This window comes from Prorops nasuta, unplaced genomic scaffold, assembly GCF_024137725.1.
Source record: "Prorops nasuta isolate Cenicafe-Biocafe unplaced genomic scaffold, Cenicafe_Pnas_1.2 PNAS00025, whole genome shotgun sequence".
In the NCBI taxonomy this organism is placed as follows: domain Eukaryota; kingdom Metazoa; phylum Arthropoda; class Insecta; order Hymenoptera; family Bethylidae; genus Prorops; species Prorops nasuta.
The window spans coordinates 3,148,059-3,165,605 of record NW_027116822.1 but is presented as its reverse complement, the minus strand read 5'-3'; the positions used below and the strand labels follow the sequence as shown (position 1 = coordinate 3,165,605).

Sequence of the window (17,547 nt, the reverse complement as noted above, 5' to 3'; positions counted from 1 at the left end):
TTCGCAAAGTTTAGTTTGAAAAAAGCAAAAAGGAATTTTCGTTGGCACTGAGTGTCACTCGTGACGAATAGAATTCCTGGGATTGTTGCATGCTCTATATTACGCAATTGAGTCGTATAAGGCTCTCGCGAGATAAGTCTGCGAGACAGAGATATTAGAGCGAAGATAAGCTAATGAAGGAACAAATTATAACATCGATCATTTCGAAACTGTCGATCCTTGTGAAAACAGTATTAACGTTGATTTATGAACAACCGAAGCGTTTATAATTATTCGAGTTTGTCCCCCCGGGCAAAAAGAATTCAGTCACTTCCTGTTTGTAGAACGGAAAATCGTGCCGTTTCCAGATCGGTGCGGAATTATCCACTTACAGTAATAATGGTAATAATCATAAATTCATGAGACTGCGCTTAGCAGAAAAGGCAATTGCTGACGTAAAAATGAGCGCATGTTTTATTAATGCAATTATGAACTACTTGTTGTAAGATAATTCTAAAACAGACGTTGAACACAGTATATAATCCTACTAAATAAAAGAAATATTTTTAATGTACACACTGAAGCTATTTATATAATAAATAATATTTGTATAAAATAATTAAATATTAAGAATGATACAAAGTTTTTGAAGGAAAGTTGATCGCGTCGCAGTTTTCCTTCTCTTCATTTTTTGCTCTTTGAATATCAGCCACTCCTTCCGATTCTCGGGATCGCGTGGTCCCCAAGAAGGAAGTGGTCGAAATGCACTTTCAATTTTCTGTAACGAGGAAAATCCGATGTTCAAAGTAAACAGCACATAATCGAGGTATAGTCACTCGCCTGTTTGGTAGGTAGAGATTTATTGTTGAAAATAGTAATCAGGACCCAAATGGGTATTTGCAATAGAGACAGCAGCAGCAAAATCCAGCCAGCTGTATGAGCAGTCCAAGGAAAACTGTGGCCAGCATAAGTCAGTGGCTCCAGATTTACAACAGTATAGAGAAAAATGGCAATTAATAGAATAGGCGTTATTAAAAACCAGCAAAGCCTCCAATAAGCACTGGGCTTCCGGTTCAGCATGAATTCAACATCATCCAGAAAATTCTCGATACCTAAAAAATCTTCAGTTTAGTTCTGCTAATTTTCATGGATGAGTATATACCAACCATATATCCATACGATGCCAGTTATTTCAAAGAAAGCGAGGACGAAGATGACAAAAGAAGTTCCATAATAATCAACGAGAGTTAAAATATATTGGCCTCCCTAAAACAATATAACAAATCTGTACAAAAATATAAAAGAGGAAAATAAACTGAAGCTACCGATCCATGATTCCTTACTGGAGTGACGTAAACGTTGGCAATGCAGAATCCAGCGATGCAAGAAGGGATGACGATTTGCCAGTGTTTGGCACTTGGAAATTCCTCTTTTATCACAGTGATGATACTTGTCATCATTCCTACCGCACTTCCTACTCCAAGAACGAACATCATGACGAAGAACAAAACGGCGAAAAGCTGTTCTCCCAAGAAATCTTATCAGAATTTTTGTAAAATTAATGAGAATCTCTTAGGCAAAGCTTACCTGAGGAAGAAAAGAAAATTTGGCGATAGCATCGGGATAGGAGATAAAGGCCAGACCAGCCCCGCCATTTACTACTGCGCCCACGTCGTCGATTTCCATTTCGTAAGCGAGGTTCCCGAGGATCCCAAAAATCGTGCAACCAGCTATCATACTGGTAAAAGTGTCCAAGGTGGTCACTATGAGAACGTCCCTGTAAGGAATATTACTCAAGGTTAAATCGAACAGCACATGAGAAACGCATTTGCACAGAGTACACTTATTAATTATGTGCGTATATATATATATATATATATATATATAGTAACATTACAGTGAAAATTTATAATGGTAAGTATAAATAATATTTTGTAATTTTCGTAAAATTATTTTATACATATAAACATAGAGTTGTATACCGTAATTACATTCCTATTGCGTTAGTATGTACAAATAATTAATAGCGTTTGAATTTTAATAAACTAACATAAAGTATTCGTACCTATAAATGTTATGATTGAAACGATTATGCGACGAATAAGTAATGATCGATCCAAAGCAAACCGATAATGAGAAGAAGCACTGCGTGACTGCATTGTACCAGACTTCCGGTTTCAGCAGCTTGGACCAATCCGGAGTGATGAAGAAGAGAATGCCAGTTCCTGCTCCTTCCAATGTCACTGCTCGAATCAGTAAGCAAAGTATCACAGCATAGGGGAACAAAGCGAGGAAATACGAAGCTTTCCCTGCACTTTTAACGCCACGTGAAATCACTAAAAAAACTGCAAGCCAACTTCCCAAAAGACAGAGCGTCAATTTCCAATCCGGCCAGCCAATCCCATCATCTATGTTCGATTTTTCCTTCAGCACGACTTTCCTGCGAATTTTGTTCAATCAATCAAGATAGCTCCTGATCTAAAAGAAGTGATTTTCGTCCTTACGAGAAATATAATTCAGCAGAGCTCTTGTATTTTTGTTGGAGCAGAGAGTGAACACTGTCCTGGTCCCCTGATACGTTTCTCTTTATGCTGGAATCAATGCAACGGTCCTCCCACTCTGGCTGACACTTCGCCCATGGAAGCTCGCTGGAGAACGATGAGATCAAAAAGAACAGAGTTAAAGCCATCAACGAGGTGTAATACGTGACGAGGGCGATCGTCGAGCATACCTGGGCCCATCCAACACCTGCAGGGAAAATAATTTATATTATTAAAATACAAACTAAGAAAATAATTGTTTGTTTAATTATATAAATCGTACCTTGAGTATTGCTCTAATGAAACTATTTTTAATTAAATTGATTAAGTCTTATTCCAATCAAATATATTTTTTATTCGATCAGCTATTAGCTAAATTTAAGCAAATTGAGTAAATTATTTCATTGAGACTGATCAAGACACGATTAATTAAACTAAATAATTTATTTTTCAGTGCATCCCCTTCGATTATTTCACTGCATTGGACGAACCTCGAAACGCAGGCACGACGCTCCAAACTCTTATGGAGGAATTTCCGGAGAATTGGCCAATTATCATTTCGAGGAAATAGAACGGTTTTCCCACGAGGAATAGGAGAATAATATATGGAATTAAAAAAGCTCCACCACCGTTCTCGTAAGCTGTGAATGGAAATCTCCAAATATTTCCAAAACCGACTGACATTGCTATACAGGACATGAGGAATTCTAAACTGTTCCCCCAGGTTTTTCTCTCAGGACTCTGCTGCATTCCATTTTCAGCGTTATCAAAATCATCTTTTCCTGGAAAGTCCTCGTCAGCCTCGAATGCAGGATTCTCCAATCCTGTAGAGTCCTGGAAAGAAAACGTGGATAATTATAGGGACAGATATTTTCAAGCTTAAAATAGATCTTATCACACTGGTGCTGCATGTGTATAATAGATAAATATACGAGAAATAAACTTAATGCAATTTTATTACAGCTCTTATAGTCTTTAAATATAGATAGCTAATTATACATATCTGCAATAGCCTTGTGAGTTTTAACGACTCTCATCAGATAACTTTTATCACACAATCTTCGATAAATTTTGAGGGAAATAAATAATTCACAGCGGATTATTTAACAGTTTAAGCGATGGTAAAAGGATCAACTTGAATGATGTTTGCTTACCAATTTTGGTGACATTGTTGAATCAATTGTTAAAACAACGATGCACTCGGAACAATATTGGATATCAAAGCAGAAGACAGCGTGATAGATCTGTCAAGTTTTCCTTCAAAGAGATTCGCGAGAAATGAAATTACAGATGCGTATGTCGGATGGTAATGGATTATTCAACACTCCCTCCTCCCCCCACCACCACCCCCTCCCTTTTCCAATGATAAATTATTGTCGTCAATTGTGATTTTATAGGATACTATCGAGATAAGTGAACAGTCATGAAACTAATAATTGACCTGAGACTCTGTCCGGCGTGACACGACCCGTAACTACTTGCTGTCAGAGAACACAAAAAAATTCAACCTTCTCAAATACAACACTTTGCGTTAACACCGCCACACGCGGACTGATAAGAGATTTTTCCATCCACGATCACCTTCGACCAACTTCTAACTTCTCAGATAAGCCACCAATCCCTGTTTATTTTTTTAAAACCAAAAGAATTGTTCTATAAGAGCATCCTATAAGCTGAGTCGTGCAACGATCGAATTGCTATTTTCTGATATCTACCGACAAAGATTTCTCTTCGAAAGAATAAGCACGTATTATTAGTACACCTAAAAAATGTCCTATTTACACAATCTGCTTACACGAGACTTTACACGAAATAGAAAACATTATTTTACTTTTGACATGATCTTATTTAGGAAAGAAAAACACAGTTGTTCATAGTTCCACCCTTTCTTTTTATTTTGTCTTAAATCTAATATCAAAGTAGAATATTAAATAAAGAGGAGTCTGATTCTAAGAGAGTCAAGGTACGAATCGGTGAATTTTCGTGAAGTCACTAGCCACGAATAGAACACATGGAAGGTCTATACAGCTCAGTTTGTTTGATCAAAGAAATATTAAATTTTTCTAGATAATAAGGATTCGTTAGAAGAAATTGATTGACGACCATTCACATATTGTATAGTCGAGTAAACGTTTGCAGCTGTTTCAAACTCATATCGCGTTTTTAAATATTGACTTTGATACATGTAAATGCTTATTTTAATAATAGATATAGTAATCGTTAATTTTATAGCTGCTTGAACGCATACATTATACTATAATTATTCGCAAGAGGGGATACCCCTCAGATTTGTTTATAATACTGTTAAAGCTCAGCCTGAAATATTTTCGAGCTAGCTCCATGGATTGTTTGGACGAACAACTGAAATTACACGAGTCTATCCTCGAGTGCCAGAAAAACATAGATGATTTCCTTGATTTTCGAGCATTTACGTTTCTCGCGTTTCTTCTGCAAGATCTCTTTGTACTGTCGCCAATCGGCGAGTCTCTCAGGACTCAACGGACCCCAATCCTTCGAAGGCCTGAACGCAGCTTTGATCATCTGTCAAAGGAGATTTATATCAGTATATTTATCAAATTTTATAGAAAACCAAAAGTGAAGGTTAACCTCGGGTAAACCCAGATCCCTTCTAGTGTAGATTGCGTGGATCATCCAGAAAGGAATTTGCAGTAAACCAAAAGCCAAAAGCGACCAACCAATGGCTACAAAAAGGTAAAATAATATTGAATATCGAACAAGAAAAAGAATAGGGAATTTGATTGAATTTTGTTATTATTTATACCATATGCACTATTTGGATAGAAGATCTCACTGTATGTGAGAGGTTTGAGGCTAGCCAGAGTGTAAATCAATATAACTGCTAATAATACAGGTGTCATGAAACCCCAACAGAGGCGCCAGTACATCGATGGTCTTCTATTCAACATGTACTCCACGTCGTCCAAAAAGTTCTCCAAACCATAAATCCAAAACACACCAGTAGCCTCCAACGTGGCCAGCACGAAAACTATGAACGAGGCTGCGTAATAATCGACTAGAGTCAATATAAATTGTCCACCCTACAAAGCAAACAAGATGAGTCTCGTGAAACGTTAAAGCTAACATTATCTCTTGCAAATTTAACTCACCGGGGTGCAGTAAATGGTACCAACGCAGAAGCTGAATACAGACGTGCCAAGCACGATATGCCAGTGTTTCCACATAGGAAACTGATCTTTCACAATGGCAATTATACCACCAGCCAGTGCCATAGCGCTTCCGATTCCCAGGACGAAGAGCATGAGGAAGAAAAGGACGGAGAACATCTGAAATACGCAGAATTCTTCATTATTGATCTTGAATCCTTCGACTTTGTTACGATGGAAAGGTAGATCACCTTGAATGGGATCTCGTTAACGCAGCGAATAATATTATCGACCTATTGCGTACCTGAGGCAGAACGGTGAATTTTGCAATTGCATCGGGATAAGATACGAATGCAAGTCCGAGTCCCCCACGTACCACGTGGCTTATATCATCGGTGCCCAATTCATGGGCCAAATTTCCAAGGATCCCAAAACTGGTGAAACCAGCCAATAAACTGGTGAACGTGTCTAGAGTGGTTACCACTATAACGTCCCTGTGACGAATAAATAAATTTATAATACACATGTGTATATAGAAATTAATAAAAGAGAAAAGATAATAAATTAGGTATGTACCGTACCTATAGATATTATGATTAAAATTATTGTAGGACGAGTACATAATAACACCACCGAAACATACAGAGAGGGAGAAGAAGCACTGAGTAACCGCTGCGTACCAGACGTTAGGGTCGACCAGTTTCTTCCAATTCGGTTTTATAAAGTATATAATACCGTTTATCGCACCGTCCAAGGTTACAGCTCTGATCAACAGACCTATCATGATGATGTAAGGAAAAATGGCGAGAAAGTACGAAGCCTTCCCAGAGCTTTTCACGCCTCTGGCTAGGACCAGGAAAATGCACAGCCAGGCGAGAAATAGACACCCTGAGAGCCTCCAGTCTGGCAATCCTACACCATCATCTATGTTCTGCTTCTCTTTCAAAACTGTCTTCCTGTTCATAGATCAAAAGGATCTCGAATAGAGTTTTGAAAAGAAAAAGAAGAGTATAGTTTTGTAACTCACGTAAAATATAGCTCAGCCGAGCTACGAGCATTTGTGACGTTGTTGACGATTCCAGTTTTGGCAGAATCTACGCAGGAGTCTCCCCATTCCTGAAGACAAGTGGACCAGGGTAATTGTGACTGGAAACTGTCTATGAGATAGTACAGAGTGACCGACATGAGCGAACAGTAATAAGTGCCAACTGCCACCATGGAAAACATCTGAGCCCAGCCCACACCCCTGAATCCAGGTACCAACGACCATACTTTTACAGATGACCTTGAAATTTGAGAAAAATAGTCTTCGTCATTCGTTAGGTAGGTTTAATACTAAACGTACCGAGGAATTTTTTATACATGTGTGTTTGAAAAAAGTCATTGAACCCTTACCTACTACTGAATTGACCTATTATCATTTCCAGGTAATAAAATGGTTTTCCAACGAGAAATAAAACGATGATGTAGGGAATTAAAAAGGCACCACCTCCGTTCTCGTAAGCCGTGAAAGGAAACCTCCAAACGTTCCCTAGACCAATGGACATGGCGATACAGGACATTAAAAATTCGATGCTGTTGTTCCACGTGGCTCTTTCTTCGATTATCTAAAAATTAATTAATCAGCTTTTAAATAGTCAATTCATTAAAATTATTAATATTCTTACTGGTTTAGTTTAATTAAAAATTACCGTCTCTTCAGGAACAAATATGGATGATCCAATTTTCTCCACGTCTCTAATCGTGTACGTCGAATCATTCTACAAACGATTACAAAATTTAACGCCATTGAAAATATTTATGATGATCGAGTAAAGAAGGAATTCATTTGACCTTTCTGTCGAATCCTGGGCTCTTCCAGTCGTTTTCCACTCCAAGTCCATTGTCACCGATGAACGCTAGATTCTGCTTTCCTTTCTACGAAGAAAACACGAGTTAATTAACTCATTACGAGCAACGTGCTAATTTCAATAATTAATTATAAATTGAACGGTGGATTAATCGAGAAATAACAAATAATTTACTGCAGGCAGTTAAATGAATATTAACTTAATATTACCAGAGTACAAGTATTTAATAACTACGTGAGAATTTCTGGTGTTTCTCTTGTGCCCATTGTTGGCAAATAATTGAGAGGACAATTTTGCACGGCTCGTACATACAACATTGCATTAATAATAATTAGCGTGCGATTAAGCGTGCGGCGTGAATATTTTGCCTCTACAGATTACTTTTTCTCAAAATGTGCAATGTACAAACTATTATGGCATTACTCAGCACCTTCCCGGAAATATGTAACACCAAGGAAAATTCACATATTTTCTTAGTTAATTTAGCAGCTTGAGCGACGATCACAATATTAGATAAAAGGTCTATATTTGTGCATGACGCAATATTCGTTCGATATTGAGTGCTTCGATTTTAATATGTGGCTGACAACTCGAACAAAGACGACTTCGGGCGATTTCCTCAACGAGTTATGTAATACACAATAGACATATGGAGAAGAAGAATGAAAATTGTAAGAAAAGATTAGTAAGAGAAGAGGGTTATATTTATGAATTACATGATCCTGCAGAAAGAGAAGATTAGAGGGACCAAGTATGAAGAAGAATATAAATTACAAAAGAAGCTATATGCTCGCGGTGACTAAAAAATAAAAAATTTTAAATTATAAAACGACTGCATAAAAATTATTAAAGAAGAATCTTGATTGAAAAAAAATCCAGGATAGTTAAAGACTTTATAATTAACGGACAATTACAAAAGAATGCTGTTCGGTCAACAAGAAAAAAAAGGATATTTGTATAGATTCACGTAGTTCTAACAAAAAGAGAAGATAACGAGAGAAGGGTTTACGGATAAAGAGTAAAAATTGTTGGGAGAGAAACTGATCGATGAAAAAAAAATGGGAATATTTAGAGTTACGTAATTTTGAAAGAGAAGATCATGAGGAAACACTGGGTCAAAGACACGACGGCTTATCGCGCGAGCGATGCTTTGCAACAATAATAATAGACGTTACGCAGAACAGTTGCTAATCTAAACTCGTGAATTACCAGAGTCTCGATCGAACACGAGGACCCAAGGCCACTTTCTAATCAGCATCGGTGACATAATGTATCTCACGAATCGGTATTTAATTCATTGTTTAGTATCATTGGTGAGGCAGTTGTAAAGAAAGATTATTAGCGAGGCTCGGCTGGATAGCAAAAGTGTCCTTTCATCCAATGTGACGATGAGATTGTTCGTTCGTAGGGGGGAATCGAGAGTGAAGAGGTGTAGGTGTCGCGCAGTGCTACAGCAGTCAGCAAGTCAGAAGGACTCTCGGATTCCTAGACAACACGAGCCGCGTGCGAGCACTCGTTTGACCTGAATTCCGCATTGCGTACTACAAACTCTACCTTTGTATCTCTCTATTTACAACGTGGTCCACGTACCACCTTACCCTAAATAACATCAAAGTGTAAATTGCACCGCGAAATCCTTTTTCTTAATTACAACGTTATACGGTCCATCATAAAATTAATTTACAATGTTTGTATGTAGAGACACTTACAGGCTCAAGATTTCATACATTTTATACTTTGAAATTATTTAGAATTAACGAGATACGCAGATGGCATCGCTTTGTGCCCAAAACGCCTCAAGGTATGCGCATAAGAAAATATTTATCTTCATAACTATTAAAGATGTGACAAATTTGTGCAGGATTTTTGAATACAAATAGTAAAAGGCTTCGAGAGGGTTTTATAGCGAGGTTTGAATTTTTTGTATAATTACGGGGAGACACACGTCTTTTTCCATTTGTTCTCTAAAGCGTTTTACATTACAGACTCTCTCTCTCTCTCTCTCTCTCTCTCTCTCTCTCTCTCTCTCTCTCTCTCTCTCTCTCTCTCTCTCTCTCTCTCTCTATTTCTCTTTTTATATATAGATTACAATAATACCTCTCCCAAAACCACAATAAACGATAAAAACGCTCAACGAAAGTTTTCATCCTGAATTAACGCTTCATCTGTGATCGACTGACGCAACTATTACTCGATTCAATGTTTTTTAATTTTTCTCTCTATTTCACTTTCGCTGGAAAAAAAAAAAAAAAAAAAAAAAAAAAAAAACAGGAACCACTAGTACGCTTAGACCATCGGAGTGTGAAAGTTTTTCACTTCCAGTGAGATCTCATTTTCATTCCAATCGTTCAATTCATCATCAACGCCTGATTTTCAGAGACCGCTTGTCTGGCTAAAACGGCCTGAACTACTGAAATCTTCAATATGGCGTTTCGCGCTCTTTTTCTCTTCATCACGCAGCGTTTTCTAAACTCCACTGGAATGAAAGATCAGATTCCTAATATGCGAAACAGTGAAAATTCAGGCTATTGTTTCTTACGTGTTCTGAAGATTGCAGAAACCGGACGCATTTGTTAATCGAATTGGCGTTTTTTGTTAGTGTAGAAAGCTGATTGGTTGCGGTGCGAGAATCGTTGCAGCAGAATTTTTGCAGATTTTTGAAGGCGAAAGTGCGATCACTGTGTACCATTGTGCAGACTTTCGACGAAAGGAGTTTGTTTTTGCTATGAAACTAGTGGCAAGCGAGGATTATTTGTTTTGATTTTTATGCTTAAGTGAAAAGAGCTTCGAGAATGGCCATGCGAAAAGTAGAGTGTTTACTCACTTCTTGTTTAGCCATTGTAACAGAGGGATGAGTTTGTTTTCTGTCATCTGACGGAGGCGCCGGTTTATCAGCCTTCGGCTGCTCGGTTGTTGCTGTTCACCTGAGCACTCGACGATCACTGACAGGATTGTTGCTGGCTGCTGGTGAACCTCCATCCGTCCAGAAGTAGGGGTATCCTCGTAAATTTCATTTCCATCAACCACGTCTCTTCCTTCCGTCCTTCTTTTCCTCCTCATATTTATTGGCTCTCTTAAAATTTACTGGGACTCTGACAAATCCCCCAAAATCTGCTGCATTCACTGAAACTTATAATTTAAGTAAATTTTTAGGCTAATTACCTGTCTAGAAAAATTGTATTTGGAACTTTTTACGCTCGAGGTAGGATCGGATCTATCCAGTTACCGTCGGATCAAGCTGGATCGCGAACTTTCACGCGCGCAAATCCTTCGTCCCTTCGTTCGTTGCCAGACTCGAAGGTCAAAATTCATCCTCTCTTCTGCATGGCTTTTCCAAAGACTCCAAAGCCTGACGTGGCTCCCTCTATTCAGTGTTTTAACAATGCGACCCTCTCCCTCTCTTTCCTTGGTCGTCACAATAAATTTTGACAATGCATAGCGTCCCTATTGTTTACCATCACGTAATGTCGTTATTTAGCGAATGTAACAATATTTCCGACATTTTTCTCTTGAATTCTGGATTATAAATTGCTTCGGATATGATCTCATTTACTTCACGGTACGGCACACTCAAGGATATCAATTATGGTTTATAAGCTCAAAAATCTGAATCTGAGTGTCGTATTGTTTTTCTTTCTTTACCATATTAATAATATTAATAATACTTGTGCGTGCTTCTAATCGAATTGACTTTATTCAAATGTTTTGTTTTGGGCGAGAATCTAGTTGCGAGAATATTTGCCATTCACTTTCAGGAAAGCTGAGAGTATATATGTGCATGTATATAGTACACGTCTCAGCAATTAAGAATATGAAAAAACGAGACCGATGTAAAGTGAAGGTTCTCTGTTCTTGAAATGATTGGTGTGTTTAACCATCAAGCTTGCATAAAAACGAAAAAGAAAATAGTTTAATGACAAAGCTTGTATGTCAAACATGTAGCGAAAAGGGTAAACATTCTGTCGAAAATACAGTTTTGATCGTTCTGGGAGAGACCGAAGGAGAATGGGGCGAAAAGAAAACAAATTTAACGCGCGCGTCAGGTTTTCCCAGAAAAACATCAGATAATGAAGTTTTTCTAAATTCTGTTTAAAGTATCGCGATGTTTTAATTTATAGATTAATTTAAAAAATACGAGAACGTCGCTGGGGGATTTCTAAATCGATTCTTCCAGCAGTAGTAATTCTTAATTCTGTTACAATAGTTAAATATCATTTCTTCCACTTTACGCTCTCTTCGGAGCCTCGTCCCTCTCTCTAGTCTCTATTAGTCTAGTAGTGCTAGTCTCTCTCGTATCTCTAGCTAGAGTTTATGCTTGGGGAGAGTGGTGAGAGAATAGGCCGACCGAAGCGCTACAAGTGGCAAAATATGTAATTTTTATTCGTAACTGATGCACGTTGTTCTTCTAATATATACATTATTCATGGCGCTACCCCAGCGCTACGGTGTCTAAACTTTGAACATTGCTATCGATAGTTGCACCGGCCACCGATTTCTGTTGATGTTGGCCATCTTAAGAAATGGTTTGATTCAGTTCTTCGTCCATAATATCGTCATCTCTCTTGTCAAAATCGTTGTTTAACCTCAAAACGCGTGTTTTTTTAACCAATTAATCAGTAACAGTGATCGTTACAGAGTTCCAATTACTCTAGCAAGTACCAAAAAAGTTGAAAAGGCACTATTGTGAAATTTGAAAATGTTTCTCTAAAGCATTTCAAAAAGTAACGACCTATGCCGAAAGAAATAATCCTTTTGCTAATTGGCAGTGTGTTGAGAGTGTGTATTATTGTTATATACTAAAATAAATTGTGTAATAAAATGTTAAGCACAAAGGTCATAGAAAATCCAGAAGTACCGGGTAAGTTTTTCACTGATCCCAAATAATAATTAAATTCTAACAATTTGTTGACCATTTTTTCGTAACTCGTCAATTAAAGCATCTCACCTTTAATAAACACTTTGCTCCAATTCGAAAACATTCAATAATAATAGTCTACATTTTTTTAAAACAACTGGAAAACTGAATTAATACGATGAATAAACAAACAGACGATTATACTATCTTTGTATCAGTCTATTGTCAGTTTAACCATGTGAATAAGTGTTAGATTACTATTAACATGTCTCGTGTAACAAAAAGTGAAAGTAATTATATAATATTGTTTTAGTTGTCGTGAATATTATTAATTATAATAATAATGCAGTGATGAGAGATCGATGGCTGTCCTAAGGGTTTATTCAAAATGTATCGAATGAATATTTGATGAAAACAGCGACTACTCTGATGAAAATTTTTGGATAATTAGGGATGGAATCGTCATGGACTAGAAGGCCGATTAAAAAAAGTTCGGAGCAGGATGGAAGTAGGAGTGAGGAAGAGAAATTTATAGAGACGCCGGTAATGGCCCAATCTTCAGGTCCCGTAGTCGTGACGATCTCAGCACCACCAGTTCGTAGGCCAGCAGCACCACTTCCGACCTCACCGAATTCGGCGTATTCCGTGAATCCCCAAATGCAGGCAACGGCTGAAAGTGTACCATGGTGGATTCCCACGGACGCTGATACCTCGGAAACTTACGAGCAGTGGTATGCGTCCTCCGCACCACCCGCGCAAATTCTTACAAAAAAATCTAAGAGTAAAGCTGTGAAGAGAAAAATCGAGCCAATCGATCCCGCGCAAGACGCAGGTAAATCATTTATATCCCTCCTTCGGATCTCTTCGCACGCTTCCTACGCTCGAAGAGATCCTACAATTAGTCACTATTATCTTTTCAATCGAATAAACGTCGAATTAAATCTCCTCTATTTTTTTAGAAAAAGTTGCTTGTGCACAGAGGGAGCTGTCGACTCTGATGAAACCGTTAAAATGTGATTTGTGCAATGCTGTTGTAAGAATTTATTTATCATATTAACAAATTCTGTAAATTTGTGAAGGGTGAGTTTCGTGAAAGAGTTTCTTGTTTACAAAAGGCAGATCGCCTGTGTGTACAATGACCTTTGCAGCAATTTTGCTCTCAGAAAATTGACCATCAAACTGTTTTAACAAGTAGAATCTCTTTATTTCCAATCTGGGGAGCAAAAATCGATGCGAGTCGGTTCAGGCCTGCCTTTGTTTATAACGCACTGTAAAAATTCAGTTGTAGACACCACGTGAAAATTGCATTAACGTAGAATATCTCCTTTGTAATCATGCAACTTGTGACTCTCCCTGTGAGCACACGTGTAAACCGCACAAAGTATATGAAAATGATTTGTCTCCCATTTTAATAATCGCGCGATGTATCATTGATTCGCAGATGAATTCAACTTTGCAAGCAAAACTACACTATGAGGGTAAACCGCATCAGAAGAAAGTGTCCATGTTCTTAAATCAGAGCGTTAAGAAACTAAAGATCGAGTCCGGAGATGCTAGCAGTACCACTGATAACGACTGGCAGAATTATTGCGACGTAAGAGGTTTTCTAAGGATGGAAATTTTGGTCGTTGATTAATCCATTGGAGTAAACCTAACGTTTTTAGATCTGCAAAACGTGGTTCACGTCGGAAACGGATGCCCAGCAACATTATGCCGGCAAGAAGCACTTGAGAGCAGCGCATGGCGGTCCCCGTCCAAAGTACTAAAAGAGATAAAATAATTGTTATGCACGAGTGGAGAAGAAGCACACGCGCGAGACACCTCTATGCGATATTTCACGTCTTCCTGTTTCTTTCAGGTCATCGAAAAAGTCACAGAATCCATTTGATCAGCAATTAGATCCATCGGGTAGATACGGAATAGGAATGGCCTTCACACCGGAAGTGCCACCTGTACCGGATACACATACACTGGTGGAGCCTGCAATGTTGAGTCTCTCAGCTCCAGTGGCTGGTTCCGCTGGTGCTCCAGTCGACACACCGATGACCTACGCCATGTCACTCAAGTGCGAATTGTGCGGCATTTCTACGAATCGTCACGATCAACTGGAGACGCACAAGCGTGGCGCTAAACACTTGAAAATGCTTAAACTTAAAGGTCTACAAATGACTGAAACTGGTTAGACGTAATTTTTATTTAACATTTCTCATCCATTTGCTAAATATTCCCAATGATGATTTGTATATACAGAATAAATGTGATATCTAATCTCTATATCTTCACTTATATCGTACCCATTAAAATTAATATTCACGCCTTCGAATTACTTGTGTTGATTTATTATCACCTAATCGACTCGATCAGTGTAAATTTGCTTTGAAAATGAGACCTTTTAATTGTGGCGTTGAGAATATTTGAGCAAAAAGATTGTATTTACTTCTAGTTGCTGCTGACGAAATAGTACGCGCGTCCATAGACTATTCCAAGTATCGAACTCCCTCAGGTATAAGAGCTCGTGTATAATATATATATATATATATATATAAAATATAATACAATAGAAATTTCAAAAAGAATACGCAATGTACAATTATAGAAATTTTATGTTTCTAGGGCAATATTATTGCGCACCGTGCAATATCGCATTAAGCTCGGAGGCTTCTTTCGCGAGGCACATGGAGAGCAAGAAGCACAAGCAAAAAATAAACCCGCCACCCATCTTACCAGATTCATCTAATAAAAAAGTACAATCAAAAAAGAAGAAGATAGCTGATCGATAGAGGTTTTTACGCGATGTTACGTCGCATGCTCTCTCACTGATTTTCTAATAACATAGAAGAGAAGAGAAATATTTTCATGGTTCAAGAAGCACGTCAAATCTATGTTTTAGAAATATCTTGAAAATGCAATGTGTGTGTGTGTGTGTGTGTGTAACATGTTATTTTCTATGTGTATAGAAATTACACGTTATTCTGTTTCAATTTAAACTCGTGGTAGCTTTACGTTGATTATTCAATGAAATTGATCTAGTCGAAAGAGGGATAACGAGCTGCAGCGTGAACGAGCCTTATACGATATAGTATTAGTACAGTAGGGTACAAAAAATTCTTTAAATTATAATAGATTTTATAAGTATAGAATATTGCGCATATATTGTACCTACCCTACACTTATGTATACATACACATGTACTTTATCTTTACGAGAGTTTAAGAGTAATTCGACTTATCCCACGATTCAAGGGAACAATGCTGTGTAAAAATTTGCTTTATTGATTATTATACGAATGAGTATCTCTCGAATATACTCATTTTAACTATTTTTCTCCACATGGAATTGTAATATATGTTATACACGAGCCAAATTCTACAAATATTTATCCGAGGCAGCCGTAATAATTTGTGAGATAGATAAATCTAGAGCTACCTCGTGCGATGTGTAAATCTGAGAAACCAAGGTGAATTGAATAAATTGAAAATACTGAACATGCAATATCGATATTTTTGGATGTCCAAATGGAAGAAAACTCGCTGAAACTTTTGATATGCATATGTCAACTGTACGGATTAAAGAACCTACAAGAAGAGGAGGGAGGGTGGTTCCCAATGATGATTTAAATCTCGGAGGCTAAAATAAGGAATTAAGAGCGATAAATCGATCATCTCGCGAGTGATGAGCAATTAATAAATAAGTTGAGGCTCGATCTTATTTAGATTAACTCTTAATTAAAATTGAATTAAATTTACCGTAAGTTTGGCGGTTATTCGAGCGGTAGCTCGTTAAGTTAGTCGATCCCCCTGACTAATCGTCGACATTTATTTAATTAGAAAACGATTAAGGCTCGCGAGCGATTTGCCAGTGGATCTCCCCCGAAGGAGAGTTGTGCGCGCGCGCGCGCGAGATGCGAAATTTATGCGTCGCGCGACCTTCCAGGCAATTTATGACCGGTTCGAGCGGCTCCTCTATTAATTACCACGCGAGACACGTATGCGCGACGCGGATCAACGTTTTCAGGCCTCTCTCACTGTCACTTTGGCCGCAGGATGAATATATCTCGGAGAGCGGAGCGCGCCGATGCGCGAAGCTCGAATAAAAATGTCACACGGGGAATATGAATCAACGCAGCGGAGAGCTGCGGGCGACGTTTCTGATAAGCAAACATGGCAGGAATGGCTATCGCGCGGAGCCCCTCGAACCTTGCCGAAGAAGAGCCGCCCTACGTCACGCGAATTCTTCTAACGCATGCACATTCACCCATCCCCGATGTGCGAGCGATCGACGTCCACTCTCGGCTTTTCCCCGCGCGGATACCACCGGAGATTTCGATGCCCGAACTCGCTCGCTCTCGCTCTTCTTCGCACGTTTCCTCCTCAGCCGTTATAATCCGGCGCGCATTAATATCGCTAAATCATCGGTCCTCGCTCCGAACCGACGCGTCCTTTTTTTCCTTCTTTCAACGTCGCGCGCGTTGACCGGACCGTGAAAAACTCTCTATTGGGAAACCGGTGCTTGTCTCTTGTCGGGAAATTGGATATTTCTTATCGTTGCTGCGTATACATACGTCACTCTGTATAAAAGTGCAATGTATTAGAAAATTTCACAAGACGTCGGATCGACGAAAGAAATAAAAAGTCCATTCGAGTAACGAGTTTTGTATAAAATATCATATATATATATATATATTGTTTCCACGTGGACAGAATGGGAATATTTCTTCTCGCGTATGGGTTTAATAATAATATGTGTGTATATATAAAGGAAGATTTTGCCGGTGCAGCAAGTTATAATGGGGTATTTTTTCTGGTTGATTTGGTGGATGGTCCTGAAAGGGCCGGACGAATGAACGACACCCGCCATTCTTGGCCGGCTAAAGATTAGGATCGTCCTCGCACGGGCTTGTAGATCGTTGCTTTATACCTGCGCTTCGGATTTTTATGACTCCGGTTCCACGTCGAGCATGCTGCTCCTTCCTTTTTTTATTTCTGACTGATCGGCCTCCTACCTAGCAGGCTAGCGGAGCGGTGCCGGTGCCAGTGCCGCAGTGCAACTTTTGCTGACTTACTTCGTCAGCGCTTCTTCTTCTTCTTTATGTATGTATATATATATAGAGAGAGAAAGAGAGAGAGAGAGAGAGAGAGAGTCTTGACGATCTCGAACCGCCATCTTTGCTCGCTCACCCATTCGCATCAACCTCTTCT

General features: G+C 38.6%; 3 protein-coding genes across 8 annotated transcripts; 1 reads left to right on the top strand and 2 right to left on the bottom strand.

Moving 5' to 3' along the window:
• Window positions 1–586: 586 nt before the first annotated feature.
• Window positions 587–3,784, bottom strand: LOC136782388 (sodium-dependent nutrient amino acid transporter 1-like). 2 transcript variants are annotated; one of them, XM_066741806.1, is made up of 9 exons: window positions 3,674–3,784; window positions 3,011–3,353; window positions 2,484–2,727; window positions 2,045–2,419; window positions 1,567–1,756; window positions 1,323–1,499; window positions 1,146–1,245; window positions 820–1,091; window positions 587–757 (listed from the first exon to the last, which is right to left on the bottom strand). In XM_066741806.1, the coding sequence occupies exons 1-9, from the start codon at window positions 3,686–3,688 to the stop codon at window positions 599–601; spliced, it is 1,875 nt and encodes a 624-aa protein (XP_066597903.1). In that variant the 5' UTR covers window positions 3,689–3,784; the 3' UTR covers window positions 587–598. The 2 variants fall into 2 exon arrangements, with proteins under 2 accessions (XP_066597903.1, XP_066597904.1); XM_066741807.1 differs by having other exon boundaries at window positions 2,144–2,419.
• Window positions 3,785–4,392: 608 nt separating this feature from the next.
• LOC136782123 (sodium-dependent nutrient amino acid transporter 1-like) lies at window positions 4,393–10,829 on the bottom strand. The gene is made up of 12 exons (XM_066741313.1): window positions 10,721–10,829; window positions 10,319–10,617; window positions 7,478–7,561; window positions 7,336–7,404; window positions 7,040–7,251; window positions 6,672–6,929; window positions 6,226–6,600; window positions 5,949–6,138; window positions 5,648–5,824; window positions 5,302–5,578; window positions 5,127–5,221; window positions 4,393–5,060 (listed from the first exon to the last, which is right to left on the bottom strand). The coding sequence occupies exons 2-12, from the start codon at window positions 10,331–10,333 to the stop codon at window positions 4,887–4,889; spliced, it is 1,926 nt and encodes a 641-aa protein (XP_066597410.1). The 5' UTR covers window positions 10,334–10,617; window positions 10,721–10,829; the 3' UTR covers window positions 4,393–4,886.
• On the top strand, window positions 8,949–15,841 carry LOC136782124 (zinc finger matrin-type protein 3-like). 5 transcript variants are annotated; one of them, XM_066741318.1, is made up of 8 exons: window positions 8,949–9,295; window positions 12,801–13,181; window positions 13,309–13,382; window positions 13,791–13,943; window positions 14,014–14,108; window positions 14,208–14,527; window positions 14,793–14,852; window positions 14,963–15,841. In XM_066741318.1, exons 2-8 carry the CDS (start codon window positions 12,803–12,805, stop codon window positions 15,127–15,129), a joined length of 1,248 nt encoding a protein of 415 aa, XP_066597415.1. In that variant the 5' UTR covers window positions 8,949–9,295; window positions 12,801–12,802; the 3' UTR covers window positions 15,130–15,841. The 5 variants fall into 5 exon arrangements, with proteins under 5 accessions (XP_066597415.1, XP_066597414.1, XP_066597411.1 ...); XM_066741317.1 differs by having other exon boundaries at window positions 12,663–13,181; XM_066741314.1 differs by lacking the exon at window positions 8,949–9,295 and adding an exon at window positions 12,052–12,352.
• Window positions 15,842–17,547: the final 1,706 nt, after the last annotated feature.

Coding starts and splice junctions, on each gene's coding strand:
- LOC136782388 (XM_066741806.1), bottom strand. Junction 1,500..1,566: donor AATTTTCTTTTCTTCCTCAG/GTAAGCTTTGCC, acceptor TTGGGAGAACAG/CTTTTCGCCGTTTTGTTCTT. Junction 758..819: donor AATCTCTACCTACCAAACAG/GCGAGTGACTAT, acceptor TCCTCGTTACAG/AAAATTGAAAGTGCATTTCG.
- LOC136782123 (XM_066741313.1), bottom strand. Junction 7,252..7,335: donor TATTTGTTCCTGAAGAGACG/GTAATTTTTAAT, acceptor ATTAATTTTTAG/ATAATCGAAGAAAGAGCCAC. Junction 6,601..6,671: donor TCGGCTGAGCTATATTTTAC/GTGAGTTACAAA, acceptor ATCTATGAACAG/GAAGACAGTTTTGAAAGAGA.
- LOC136782124 (XM_066741314.1), top strand. CDS start 12,313: ATGTTAAGCACAAAGGTCATAGAAAATCCAGAAGTACCGG. Junction 14,109..14,207: donor CATGGCGGTCCCCGTCCAAA/GTACTAAAAGAG, acceptor TGTTTCTTTCAG/GTCATCGAAAAAGTCACAGA. Junction 14,853..14,962: donor CAAGTATCGAACTCCCTCAG/GTATAAGAGCTC, acceptor TTATGTTTCTAG/GGCAATATTATTGCGCACCG.